At 58.0% G+C, this 14,715-nt stretch overlaps 1 protein-coding gene across 1 annotated transcript in view; it reads left to right on the top strand.

The window, feature by feature from the left end:
- LOC140392379 (chloride channel protein-like) overlaps nucleotides 1–12,450 on the top strand; it is a 49,251-nt gene extending 36,801 nt beyond the window's left edge. The window contains exons 3-4 of the mRNA XM_072477671.1: nucleotides 3,169–3,255; nucleotides 11,310–12,450. Of these exons, the coding sequence (XP_072333772.1) occupies nucleotides 3,169–3,255; nucleotides 11,310–11,525 (303 nt within the window). The 3' untranslated portion in view covers nucleotides 11,526–12,450. The remainder of the gene's footprint in view (nucleotides 1–3,168; nucleotides 3,256–11,309) is intronic.
- The last annotated feature ends 2,265 nt before the right edge of the window (nucleotides 12,451–14,715 follow it).

Genomic DNA, 14,715 nt, shown 5'->3' with positions numbered 1-14,715 from the left:
GTGTTACAGTGAGGGGTGTGGGATATATCAGAGTGTTACAGTGAGGGGTGTGGTATATATCAGAGTGTTACAGTGAGGGATGTGGGATAAATCAGTGTTACAGTGAGGAGTGTGGGATATATCAGAGTGTTACAGTGAGGGGTGTGGGATATATCAGTGTTACAGTGAGGGGTGTGGGATATATCAGAGTGTTACAGTGAGGGGTGTGGGATATATCAGGGTGTTACAGTGTAGGATATACCAGAGGATTACGGTGAGGGGTGTGGGATAGATCAGAGTGTTACAGTGAGGGGTGTGGGATATATCAGAGTGTTACAGTGTAGGATATATCAGAGGATTACCGTGAGGGGTGTGGGATATATCAGAGTATTACAGTGAGTGGTGCGGGATATATCAGAGTGTTACAGCAAGGGGTGTGAGCTATATCAGAGCGTTACAGTGAGGGGTGTGGGATATCAGAGTGTTACAGTGAGGGGTGTGGGATATATCAGTGTGTTACAGTGAGGGGTGTGGGATATGTCAGAATGTTGCAGTGAGGGGTGTGGGATATATCAGTGTGTTGCAGCGAGGGGTGTGGGATATATCAGAGCGTTACAGTGAGGGGTGTGGGATATATCAGAGAGTTACAGTGAGGGTTGTGGGATATATCAGAGTGTTACAGTGAGGGGTGTGGGATATATCAGAGAGTTACAGTGAGGGGTGTGGGATATATCAGAGTGTTACAGTGAGGGGTGTGGGGTATATCAGTGTGTTACAGTGAGGGGTGTGGGATATATCCGAGTGTTACAGCGAGGGGTGTGGGATATATCTGAGTGTTACAGCGAGGGGTGTGGGGTATATCAGAGTGTTACAGTGAGGGGTGTGGGGTATATCAGTGTGTTACAGTGAGGGGTGCGGGGTAAATCAGAGTGTTACAGTGAGGGGTGTGCGATATATCAGTGTGTTACAGTGAGGGGTGTGGGGTATATCAGAGTGTTACAGTGAGGGGTGCGGGGTATATCAGAGTGTCACAGTGAGGGGTGTGGGATATATCACCGTGTTACAGTGAGGGGTGTGCGATATATCAGTGTGTTACAGTGAGGGGTGTGGGGTATATCAGTGTGTTACAGTGAGGGGTGTGGGGTATATCAGCGTGTTACAGTGAGGGGTGTGGGGTATATCAGAGTGTTACAGTGAGGGGTGTGGGATACATCAGAGTGTTACAGTGAGGGGTGTGGGATATATCAGAGTGTTACAGTGAGGGGTGTGGGGTATATCAGAGTGTTACAGTGAGGGGTGTGGGGTATATCAGTGTGTTACAGTGAGGGGTGTGGGATATATCAGAGTGTTACAGTGAGGGGTGTGGGATATATCAGTGTTACAGTGAGGAGTGTGGGATATATCAGAGTGTTACAGTGAGGGGTGTGGGATATATCAGTGTTACAGTGAGGGGTGTGGGATATATCAGAGTGTTACAGTGAGGGGTGTGGGATATATCAGGGTGTTACAGTGTAGGATATACCAGAGGATTACAGTGAGGGGTGTGGGATAGATCAGAGTGTTACAGTGTAGGATATATCAGAGGATTACCGTGAGGGGTGTGGGATATATCAGAGTATTACAGTGAGGGGTGCGGGATATATCAGAGTGTTACAGCAAGGGGTGTGAGCTATATCAGAGCGTTACAGTGAGGGGTGTGGGATATCAGAGTGTTACAGTGAGGGGTGTGGGATATATCAGTGTGTTACAGTGAGGGGTGTGGGATATGTCAGAATGTTGCAGTGAGGGGTGTGGGATATATCAGTGTGTTGCAGCGAGGGGTGTGGGATATATCAGAGCGTTACAGTGAGGGGTGTGGGATATATCAGAGAGTTACAGTGAGGGTTGTGGGATATATCAGAGTGTTACAGTGAGGGGTGTGGGATATATCAGAGAGTTACAGTGAGGGGTGTGGGATATATCAGAGTGTTACAGTGAGGGGTGTGGGGTATATCAGTGTGTTACAGTGAGGGGTGTGGGATATATCCGAGTGTTACAGCGAGGGGTGTGGGATATATCTGAGTGTTACAGCGAGGGATGTGGGGTATATCAGAGTGTTACAGTGAGGGGTGTGGGGTATATCAGTGTGTTACAGTGAGGGGTGTGGGATATATCAGAGTGTTACAGCGAGGGGTGTGGGATATATCAGAGTGTTACAGCGAGGGGTGTGGGATATATCTGAGTGTTACAGCGAGGGGTGTGGGGTATATCAGTGTGTTACAGTGAGGGGTGCGGGGTATATCAGAGTGTTACAGTGAGGGGTGTGCGATATATCAGTGTGTTACAGTGAGGGGTGTGGGGTATATCAGAGTGTTACAGTGAGGGGTGCGGGGTATATCAGAGTGTCACAGTGAGGGCTGTGGGATATATCACCGTGTTACAGTGAGGGGTGTGCGATATATCAGTGTGTTACAGTGAGGGGTGTGGGGTATATCAGTGTGTTACAGTGAGGGGTGTGGGGTATATCAGTGTGTTACAGTGAGGGGTGTGGGATACATCAGAGTGTTACAGTGAGGGGTGTGGGATATATCAGAGTGTTACAGTGAGGGGTGTGGGGTATATCAGAGTGTTACAGTGAGGGGTGTGGGGTATATCAGTGTGTTACAGTGAGGGGTGTGGGATATATCAGAGTGTTGCAGTGAGGGGTGTGGGGTATATCAGAGTGTTGCAGTGAGGGGTGTGGGATATATCAGAGAGTTACAGTGAGGGGTGTGGGATATATCAGTGTGTTACAGTGAGGGGTGTGGGTTATATCAGAATGTTACAGTGAGGGGTGTGGGACTTATCAGAGTGTTACAGTGAGGGGTGTGGGGTATATCAGAGTGTTACAGTGAGGTGTGTGGGATATATCAGTGTTACAGTGAGGGGTGTGGGGTGTATCGGAGTGTTACAGTGAGGGGTGTGGGTTATATCAAAGTGTTACAGTGAGGTGTGTGGGAGATATCAAAGTGTTACAGCGAGGGATGTGGGGTATATCAGTGTGTTACAGTGAGGGGTGTGGGGTATATCAGTGTGTTACAGTGAGGTGTGTGGGAGATATCAAAGTGTTACAGCGAGGGATGTGGGAGATATCAGTGTGTTACTTTCATGTGTGTGGGGTATATCTGAGTCTCTCTCTGTATAGATCACCTCTCTGTCTCTCTGACTCAGACGCACACCCTATTTTCACTGCTCGGGTTGAACACTGTGTACGTTACCAGCCTCGGGAAGCTCGTGGGAGTTGTAGCCCTAAATGAGGTAAGGGCCGCACTGTCTACACGGCATTCCCCCACACCCTGCACTCACCATAACTTCGGGACCTGGAGGGCCCAGGGTGGGGGAAGCGGTACTTACCACGGGGATGGCATTGACGTGTGTGGTGGGGGGGGGGGGGTTGCGGGCGCAGTACTAACTGGCAGGGGTGGTCCAGGTGCGGGGGAGGCAGCACGGATGGAGGGGACAGTACGGACGAAGGGGTGGTACAGACGGAGGGTTTGTATGGACGGAGGGTTGGTACGGACGGAGAGTTGGTACGGACGGAGGGTTGGTACGGACAGAGGGTTGGTACGGACGGAGGGTTGGTACGGACGGAGAGTTGGTACGAGCGGAGGGTTGGTACGGACGGAGGGTTGGTACGGACGGAGAGTTGGTACGGACGGAGAGTTGGTACGGACGGAGGGTTGGTACGGACGGAGAGTTGGTACGAGCGGAGGGTTGGTACGGACGGAGGGTTGGTACGGACGGAGGGTTGGTACGGACGGAGGGTTGGTACGGACGGAGGGTTGGTACGGACGGAGGGTTGGTACGAGCGGAGGGTTGGTACGGACGGAGGGTTGGTACGGACGGAGGGTTGGTACGAGCGGAGGGTTGGTACGGACGGAGGGTGGGTACGGACGGAGGGTTGGTACGGACGGAGGGTTGGTACGGACGGAGAGTTGGTACGAGCGGAGGGTTGGTACGGACGGAGGGTTGGTACGGACGGAGAGTTGGTACGAGCGGAGGGTTGGTACGAGCGGAGGGTTGGTACGGACGGAGGGTTGGTACGGACGGAGGGTTGGTACGGACGGAGGGTTGGTACGAGCGGAGGGTTGGTACGAGCGGAGGGTTGGTACGGACGGAGAGTTGGTACGGACGGAGGGTTGGTACGGACGGAGGGTTGGTACGGACGGAGGGTTGGTACGGACGGAGGGTTGGTACGGACGGAGGGTTGGTACGAGCGGAGGGTTGGTACGGACGGAGGGTTGGTACGGACGGAGGGTTGGTACGAGCGGAGGGTTGGTACGGACGGAGGGTTGGTACGAGCGGAGGGTTGGTACGGACGGAGAGTTGGTACGGACGGAGGGTTGGTACGGACGGAGGGTTGGTACGGACGGAGGGTTGGTACGGACGGAGGGTTGGTACGAACGGAGGGTTGGTACGGACGGAGAGTTGGTACGGACGGAGGGTTGGTACGGACGGAGGGTTGGTACGAGCGGAGGGTTGGTACGGACGGAGGGTTGGTACGGACGGACGGTTGGTACGGACGGAGAGTTGGTACGGACGGAGGGTTGGTACGGACGGAGGGTTGGTACGGACGGAGGGTTGGTACGGACGGAGGGTTGGTACGGACGGAGAGTTGGTACGGACGGAGGGTTGGTACGGACGGAGAGTTGGTACGGACGGAGGGTTGGTACGGACGGAGAGTTGGTACGGACGGAGGGTTGGTACGGACGGAGGGTTGGTACGGACGGAGGGTTGGTACGGACGGAGGGTTGGTACGGACGGAGAGTTGGTACGGACGGAGGGTTGGTACGGGCGGAGGGTTGGTACGGACGGAGGGTTGGTACGAGCGGAGGGTTGGTACAGACGGAGGGTTGGTACGGACGGAGGGTTGGTACGGACGGAGGGTTGGTACGGACGGAGGGTTGGTACGGACGGAGAGTTTGTACGGACGGAGGGTTGGTACGAGCGGAGGGTTGGTACGGACGGAGGGTTGGTACGGACGGAGGGTTGGTACGGACGGAGGGTTGGTACGGACGGAGAGTTGGTACGGACGGAGGGTTGGTACGAGCGGAGGGTTGGTACGGACGGAAGGTTGGTACGGACGGAGAGTTGGTACGGACGGAGGGTTGGTACGGACGGAGGGTTGGTACGGACGGAGGGTTGGTACGAGCGGAGGGTTGGTACGGACGGAGAGTTGGTACGGACGGAGAGTTGGTACGGACGGAGGGTTGGTACGGACGGAGGGTTGGTACGGACGGAGGGTTGGTACGAGCGGAGGGTTGGTACGAGCGGAGGGTTGGTACGGACAGAGGGTTGGTACGGACGGAGGGTTGGTACGGACGGAGGGTTGGTACGGACGGAGAGTTGGTACGGACGGAGGGTTGGTACGGACGGAGGGTTGGTACGGACGGAGAGTTGGTACGGACGGAGGGTTGGTACGGACGGAGGGTTGGTACGGACGGAGGGTTGGTACGGACGGAGAGTTGGTACGGACGGAGGGTTGGTACGGACGGAGAGTTGGTACGGACGGAGGGTTGGTACGGACGGAGGGTTGGTACGAGCGGAGAGTTGGTACGGACGGAGAGTTGGTACGGACGGAGAGTTGGTACGGACGGAGGGTTGGTACGGACGGAGAGTTGGTACGGACGGAGGGTTGGTACGGACGGAGGGTTGGTACGGACGGAGGGTTGGTACGAGCGGAGGGTTGGTACGGACGGAGGGTTGGTACGAGCGGAGGGTTGGTACGAGCGGAGGGTTGGTACGGACGGAGGGTTGGTACGGACGGAGGGTTGGTACGGACGGAGGGTTGGTACGAGCGGAGAGTTGGTACGGACGGAGGGTTGGTACGGACGGAGGGTTGGTACGGACGGTGGGTTGGTACGGACGGAGGGTTGGTACGGACGGAGAGTTGGTACGGACGGAGGGTTGGTACGGACGGAGGGTTGGTACGGACGGAGGGTTGGTACGAGCGGAGGGATGGTACGGACGGAGGGTTGGTACGGACGGAGGGTTGGTACGGACGGAGAGTTGGTACGGACGGAGGGTTGGTACGAGCGGAAGGTTGGTACGGACGGAGGGTTGGTACGGACGGAGGGTTGGTACGGACGGAGGGTTGGTACGGACGGAGAGTTTGTACGGACGGAGGGTTGGTACGGACGGAGGGTTGGTACGGACGGAGAGTTGGTACGGACGGAGGGTTGGTACGGACGGAGTGTTGGTACGAGCGGAGGGTTGGTACGAGCGGAGGGTTGGTACGGACGGAGAGTTGGTACGGACGGAGGGTTGGTACGGACGGAGGGTTGGTACGAGCGGAGGGTTGGTACGGACGGAGGGTCGGTACGGACGGAGGGTCGGTACGGACGGAGAGTCGGTACGGACGGAGGGTCGGTACGGACGGAGGGTAGGTACGGACGGAGGGTTGGTACGGACGGAGGGTTGGTACGGACGGAGGGTTGGTACGGACGGAGAGTTGGTACGGACGGAGGGTTGGTACGGACGGAGGGTTGGTACGAGCGGAGGGATGGTACGGACGGAGGGTTGGTACGAGCGGAGGGTTGGTACGGACGGAGGGTTGGTACGGACGGAGGGTTGGTACGGACGGAGGGTTGGTACGGACGGAGAGTTGGTACGGACGGAGAGTTGGTACGGACGGAGGGTTGGTACGGACGGAGGGTTGGTACGGACGGAGGGTTGGTACGGACGGAGAGTTGGTACGAGCGGAGGGTTGGTACGGACGGAGGGTTGGTACGGACGGAGAGTTGGTACGGGCGGAGGGTTGGTACGAGCGGAGGGTTGGTACGGACGGAGAGTTGGTACGGACGGAGGGTTGGTACGGACGGAGGGTTGGTACGGACGGAGGGTTGGTACGGACGGAGAATTGGTACGGACGGAGGGTTGGTACGAGCGGAGGGTTGGTACGGACGGAGGGTTGGTACGGACGGAGGGTTGGTACGGACGGAGGGTTGGTACGAGCGGAGGGTTGGTACGGACGGAGGGTTGGTACGAGCGGAGGGTTGGTACGGACGGAGGGTTGGTACGAGCGGAGGGTTGGTACGGACGGAGGGTTGGTACGGACGGAGGGTTGGTACGGACGGAGGGTTGGTACGGACGGAGGGTTGGTACGGACGGAGGGTTGGTACGAGCGGAGGGTTGGTACGGACGGAGCGTTGGTACGGACGGAGGGTTGGTACGGACGGAGGGTTGGTACGGACGGAGGGTTGGTACGGACGGAGAGTTGGTACGGACGGAGAGTTGGTACGGACGGAGGGTTGGTACAGACGGAGGGTTGGTACGGACGGAGGGTTGGTAAGGACGGAGGGTTGGTACGGACGGAGGGTTGGTACGGACGGAGGGTTGGTACGAGCGGAGGGTTGGTACGGACGGAGTGTTGGTACGGACGGAGGGTTGGTACGAGCGGAGGGTTGGTACGGACGGAGGGTTGGTACGGGCGGAGAGTTGGTAAGGACGGAGGGTTGGTACGGGCGGAGGGTTGGTACGGACGGAGGGTTGGTACGGACGGAGAGTTGGTACGGACGGAGGGTTGGTACGAGCGGAGGGTTGGTACGGACGGAGGGTTGGTACGGACGGAGGGTTGGTACGAGCGGAGGGTTTGTACGAGCAGAGGGTTTGTACGAGCAGAGGGTTGGTACGGACGGAGGGTTGGTACGGACGGAGGGTTGGTACGGACGGAGGGTTGGTACGGACGGAGGGTTGGTACGGGCGGAGGGTTGGTACGGACGGAGGGTTGGTACGGGCGGAGGGTTGGTACGAGCGGAGGGTTGGTACGGACGGAGGGTTGGTACGGACGGAGGGTTGGTACGGGCGGAGGGTTGGTACGGGCGGAGGGTTGGTACGGACGGAGGGTTGGTACGGACGGAGGGTTGGTACGGACGGAGAGTTTGTACGGACAGAGAGTTTGTACGGACGGAGGGTTGGTACGGACGGAGGGTTGGTACGGGCGGAGAGTTGGTACGGACGGAGGGTTGGTACGGACGGAGGGTTGGTACGAGCGGAGGGTTGGTACGGGCGGAGGGTTGGTACGGACGGAGGGTTGGTACGGACGGAGGGTTGGTACGGACGGAGGGTTGGTACGGACGGAGGGGTGGTACGGACGGAGGGGTGGTACGGACGGAGGGTTGGTACGGACGGAGAGTTGGTACGGACGGAGGGTTGGTACGGACGGAGGGTTGGTACGGACGGAGGGTTGGTACGGACGGAGGGTTGGTACGGACGGGGGGTTGGTACGGACGGAGAGTTCGTACGGACGGAGGGTTGGTACGGACGGAGGGTTGGTACGGACGGAGAGTTGGTACAGACGGAGGGTTGGTACGAGCGGAGGGTTGGTACGAGCGGAGGGTTGGTACGAGCGGAGGGTTGGTACGGACGGAGAGTTGGTACGGACGGAGGGTTGGTACGGGCGGAGGGTTGGTACGAGCGGAGGGTTGGTACGGACGGAGGGTTGGTACGAGCGGAGGGTTGGTACGGACGGAGAGTTGGTACAGACGGAGGGTTGGTACGAGCGGAGGGTTGGTACGGACGGAGAGTTGGTACAGACGGAGGGTTGGTACGGACGTAGAGTTGGTACGGACGGAGAGTTGGTACGGACGGAGGGTTGGTACGAGCGGAGGGTTGGTACGAGCGGAGGGTTGGTACAGACGGAGGGTTGGTACGGACGGAGGGTTGGTACGGACGGAGAGTTGGTACGGACGGAGAGTTTGTACGGACGGAGGGTTGGTACGAGCGGAGGGTTGGTACGGACGGAGAGTTGGTACGGACGGAGGGTTGGTACGGACGGAGGGTTGGTACGGACGGAGGGTTGGTAGGGACGGAGGGTTGGTACGGACGGAGGGTTGGTACGGACGGAGAGTTGGTACGGACGGAGGGTTGGTACGGACGGAGGGTTGGTAAGGACGGAGAGTTGGTACGGACGGAGGGTTGGTACGAGCGGAGGGATGGTACGGACGGAGGGTTGGTACGGACGGAGGGTTGGTACGGACGGAGAGTTGGTACGGACGGAGGGTTGGTACGGACGGAGGGTTGGTACGAGCGGAGGGTTGGTACGGACGGAGGGTTGGTACGGACGGAGGGTTGGTACGGACGGAGGGTTGGTACGGACGGAGGGTTGGTACGGACGGAGGGTTGGTACGGACGGAGGGTTGGTACGAGCGGAGGGTTGGTACGGACGGAGGGTTGGTACGGACGGAGGGTTGGTACGGACGGAGGGTTGGTACGGACGGAGGGTTGGTACGGACGGAGAGTTGGTACGGACGGAGAGTTGGTACGAGCGGAGGGTTGGTACGGACGGAGGGTTGGTACGGACGGAGAGTTGGTACGAGCGGAGGGTTGGTACGGACGGAGGGTTGGTACGGACGGAGAGTTGGTACGGACGGAGGGTTGGTACGAGCGGAGGGTTGGTACGGACGGAGTGTTGGTACGGACGGAGAGTTGGTACGGACGGAGAGTTGGTACGGACGGAGGGTTGGTACGGACGGAGGGTTGGTACGAGCGGAGAGTTGGTACGGACGGAGGGTCGGTACGGACGGAGGGTCGGTACGGACGGAGAGTCGGTACGGACGGAGGGTCGGTACGGACGGAGAGTTGGTACGGACGGAGAGTTGGTACGGACGGAGAGTTGGTACGAGCGGAGGGTTGGTACGGACGGAGGGTTGGTACGGACGGAGGGTTGGTACGGACGGAGGGTTGGTACGGACGGAGGGTTGGTACGGACGGAGAGTTGGTACGGACGGAGCGTTGGTACGGACGGAGGGTTGGTACGAGCGGAGGGTTGGTACGGACGGAGGGTTGGTACGAGCGGAGGGTTGGTACGAGCGGAGGGTTGGTACGAGCGGAGGGTTGGTACGAGCGGAGGGTTGGTACGGACGGAGGGTTGGTACGAGCGGAGGGTTGGTACGAGCGGAGGGTTGGTACGGACGGAGGGTTGGTACGGACGGAGAGTTGGTACGGACGTAGAGTTGGTACGGACGGAGGGTTGGTACGAGCGGAGGGTTGGTACGGACGGAGGGTTGGTACGGACGGAGGGTTGGTACGGACGGAGGGTTGGTACGGACGGAGAGTTGGTACGGACGGAGAGTTGGTACGGACGGAGGGTTGGTACGAGCGGAGGGTTGGTACGGACGGAGGGTTGGTACGAGCGGAGGGTTGGTACGAGCGGAGGGTTGGTACGAGCGGAGGGTTGGTACGGACGGAGGGTTGGTACGAGCGGAGGGTTGGTACGAGCGGAGGGTTGGTACGGGCGGAGGGTTGGTACGGACGGAGGGTTGGTACGGACGGAGAGTTGGTACGGACGGAGGGTTGGTACGAGCGGAGGGTTGGTACGGACGGAGGGTTGGTACGGACGGAGGGTTGGTACGGACGGAGGGTTGGTACGGATGGAGGGTTGGTACGGACGGAGGGTTGGTACGGACGGAGGGGGCCTAATGGATGGAGGGGTCCGTATGGACAGAGTGGGCAGTACTGACGGAGGGGGCGGGACTGACGGAGGGGGTGGGACTGACGGAGGGGGTGGGACTGATGGAGGGGGCGGTACTGAGGAGGACGGTACTGAGGGGGGGCTTACTGAGGGGATTGAGTGGGGGTTGGGACTGAGGGGTGGGGGGTGGGGGGTGTAGTGGCAGAGGGTGTGGAATGAGGATTGCCAGAGCTTGAGAGCATTTGCTGTTGTGGAGTCCCAGAGTGTGAGGGTCCCAGAGTGTGAGGGTCCCAGAGTGTGAGGGTCCCGGAGTGTGAGGGTCCCGGAGTGTGAGGGTCCCGGAGAGTGAGGGTCCCGGAGTGTGAGGGTCCCGGAGAGTGAGGGTCCCGGAGTGTGAGGGTCCCGGAGTGTGAGGGTCCCGGAGTGTGAGGGTCCCGGAGTGTGAGGGTCCCGGAGTGTGAGGGTCCCGGAGAGTGAGGGTCCCGGAGAGTGAGGGTCCCGGAGTGTGAGGGTCCCGGAGAGTGAGGGTCCCGGAGAGTGAGGGTCCCGGAGTGTGAGGGTCCCGGAGTGTGAGGGTCCCGGAGTGTGAGGGTCCCGGAGTGTGAGGGTCCCGGAGAGTGAGGGTCCCGGAGTGTGAGGGTCCCGGAGTGTGAGGGTCCCGGAGAGTGAGGGTCCCGGAGTGTGAGGGTCCCGGAGAGTGAGGGTCCCGGAGAGTGAGGGTCCCGGAGTGTGAGGGTCCCGGAGTGTGAGGGTCCCGGAGTGTGAGGGTCCCGGAGAGTGAGGGTCCCGGAGAGTGAGGGTCCCGGAGTGTGAGGGCAGTGTTACGAGTTTTCTTTTCTGTGGTCCAACATTTGCGAGCGAATAATTCTCTTCTGCCTCTGTCCACCCCACCCCTGCCCAGATCCAGCAAGCCATCCAGGGGACTTCGTCATCAGGCATCCGACTGAGGCCGCCCCTGGCCAGCTTCCGGGACATGCAGGATCTGCTCAAACCTGACCGTGTGCAGGCGGTGGTCCGGAGGATGGCCTGGCTCCTGCCCACCAGCTCGACCCCCCGGGGGCAGTCCACCGCCAAGATCGCCGACGAGCACCTCGCCACTGACCCGCCAACCTCCTGAGGTGCGGGTGCACGCCCGCGCCCTGAGCCCGGAGTGGGTGCAGCAAGAGGCGGAGGAGGCGGTGCCGAGGGGAGTGAGGAGGGATTGAGGGCAGGAATAAGGGACAGATTCTGCATTTTATTATTACGATACTCTTTGACGACACAATAGAGACTATTGGGCAGATGTGGTTTGTTTCATTTCTTGAACTGATGGCTTCGGTGGGGGGGGGGCGGCTTTGCGTTGATTTGACGGGCAGAGAGTGTCCAGTTGGAACCCACTCCCACCCTGACCTCTCCGGAGGCCGTAGAGGAAGGGCGGAGGTGGGGTGTCAAAGTGCACTCGACCTTGACCTCTGTGTCGCTCGTCACTGAAAGTCTTAACGATTCGCTTCCTCGGATTTCATTCCCTTCCTCACTCTGCAAAAACGACAGCAGGTGTCCGCATCTCTCTGCCACTCATCCCCTTCTCCCACCCCCCCCCCCCCCCTCCTCTACCGCACATCACATCTCCCCCCCCTCTTCCTCCATCACCCCACCCTGTTAGGGGATCTGGAAGGACTATCGTTGTCCCCTCCGTCCCGTCGCGTCCCACCTTGGCGGACCTGGTAGATCAGAGCCTGGCTGCCTGGAGTGGCAGACGCTCCGGTCTTTGTCCAATCGGCAGCGGGATGGACTTGATTGATTGCATTTTGGCATTGAAGAGGACTTATTTTGCATCTGTATATCCAAAGTGCTGTGTAAATCAAGAACCGGAATATTGGGAGTCAGTGGAATTGTGTGGAAGGGGATATGGGGAGAGAGGCGGACATTTTCCCCACCCCTCTCCTTGCCTGGCGAGGGCGTCCGTCATTGTTGAAGGCGGACGATGCACAAACTGAGGCCTTGGGCAAAGGCACTGCGGCCTCAACTGTCGATCGACATTAAACTTAACTGACCGACAGTGACAGGGTCTCCATGTGTGTTTTTTCATCAATGATTCATTTTCCCTCTCCAGCACAGGAGCAACAGGCGATTCCCGCCAGTCCCCGACACCTCCGTCTGATATATGGAGAGAGAGAGACATAGTCAGTGTACAGATATCTCCCTGAGAGAGAGGACTGAGAGACACCAGTCAGTGTACTGATATCACCCTGAGAGAGAGGGAACTGTGAGACACCAGTCAGTGTACAGATATCTCCCTGAGAGAGAGGGAACTGAGAGACACCAGTCAGTGTACAGATATCTCCCTGAGAGAGGGGACTGAGAGACACCAGTCAGTGGACAGATATCTCCCTGAGAGAGGGGACTGAGAGACACCAGTCAGTGGACAGATATCTCCCTGAGAGAGAGGGAACTGAGAGACACCAGTCAGTGTACAGATATCTCCCTGAGAGAGAGGGAACTGAGAGACACCAGTCAGTGTACAGATATCTCCCTGAGAGAGGGGACTGAGAGACACCAGTCAGTGGACAGATATCTCCCTGAGAGAGAGGGAACTGAGAGACACCAGTCAGTGTACAATATCTCCCTGAGAGAGAGGGAACTGAGAGACACCAGTCAGTGTACAGATATCTCCCTGAGAGAGAGGGAACTGAGAGACACCAGTCAGTGTACAGATATCTCCCTGAGAGAGAGGGAACTGAGAGACACCAGTCAGTGTACAGATATCTCCCTGAGAGAGAGGGAACTGAGAGACACCAGTCAGTGTACAGATATCTCCCTGAGAGAGGGGACTGAGAGACACCAGTCAGTGGACAGATATCTCCCTGAGAGAAAGGGAACTGAGAGACACCAGTCAGTGTACAGATATCTCCCTGAGAGAGAGGGAACTGAGAGACACCAGTCAGTGTACAGATATCTCCCTGAGAGAGAGGGAACTGAGAGACACCAGTCAGTGTACAGATATCTCCCTGACAGAGAGAGGGGACTGAGAGACACCAGTCAGTGTACAGATATCTCCCTGAGAGAGGGGGGACTGAGAGACACCAGTCAGTGTACAGATATCTCCCTGAGAGAGAGGGAACTGAGAGGCACCAGTCAGTGTACAGATATCTCCCTGAGAGAGAGGGAACTGAGAGACAGCAGTCAGTGTACAGATATCTCCCTGAGAGAGGGGACTGAGAGACACCAGTCAGTGTACAGATATCTCCCTGAGAGAGAGGGAACTGAGAGACACCAGTCAGTGTACAGATATCTCACTGAGAGAGGGGGGACTGAGAGACACCAGTCAGTGTACAGATATCTCCCTGAGAGAGAGGGAACTGAGAGACACCAGTCAGTGTACAGGTATCTCACTGAGAGAGGGGGGACTGAGAGGCACCAGTCAGTGTACAGATATCTCCCTGAGAGAGGGGGGACTGAGAGACACCAGTCAGTGTACAGATATCTCCCTGAGAGAGAGGGAACTGAGAGACACCAGTCAGTGTACAGATATCTCCCTGAGAGAGAGGGAACTGAGAGACAGCAGTCAGTGTACAGATATCTCACTGAGAGAGAGGGAACTGAGAGACACCAGTCAGTGTACAGATATCTCCCTGAGAGAGGGGGGACTGAGAGACACCAGTCAGTGTACAGATATCTCCCTGAGAGAGAGAGGGGACTGAGAGACACCAGTCAGTGTACAGATATCTCCCTGAGAGAGAGGGACTGAGAGACACCAGTCAGTGTACAGATATCTCCCTGAGAGAGAGGGGACTGAGAGACACCAGTCAGTGTACAGATATCTCCCTGAGAGAGAGAGAGGACTGAGAGACACCAGTCAGTGTACAGATATCTCCCTGAGAGGGGACTGAGAGACACCAGTCAGTGTACAGATATCTCCCTGAGCAAGGAAGGACTGAGACACCAGTCAGTGTACAGATATCTCCCTGAGAGAGAGGACAGAGAGACACCAGTCAGTGTACAGATATCTCCCTGAGAGAGAGGGAACTGAGAGACACCAGTCAGTGTACAGATATCTCCCTGAGAGAGGGGGGACTGAGAGACACCAGTCAGTGTACAGATATCTCCCTGAGAGAGAGGGAACTGAGAGACAGCAGTCAGTGTACAGATATCTCCCTGAGAGAGGGGACTGAGAGACACCAGTCAGTGTACAGATATCTCCCTGAGAGAGAGAGGGGACTAAGAGACACCAGTCAGTGTACAGATATCTCCCTGAGAGAGAGGGACTGAGAGACACCAGTCAGTGTACAGATATCTCCCTGAGAGAGAGGGGACTGAGAGACACCAGT

Source organism: Scyliorhinus torazame, chromosome 16, assembly GCF_047496885.1.
Source record: "Scyliorhinus torazame isolate Kashiwa2021f chromosome 16, sScyTor2.1, whole genome shotgun sequence".
Classification (NCBI taxonomy): Eukaryota; Metazoa; Chordata; class Chondrichthyes; order Carcharhiniformes; family Scyliorhinidae; genus Scyliorhinus; species Scyliorhinus torazame.
Note: the sequence above shows the minus strand (reverse complement) of the source record. Positions and strands in the feature narration are given on the sequence as shown.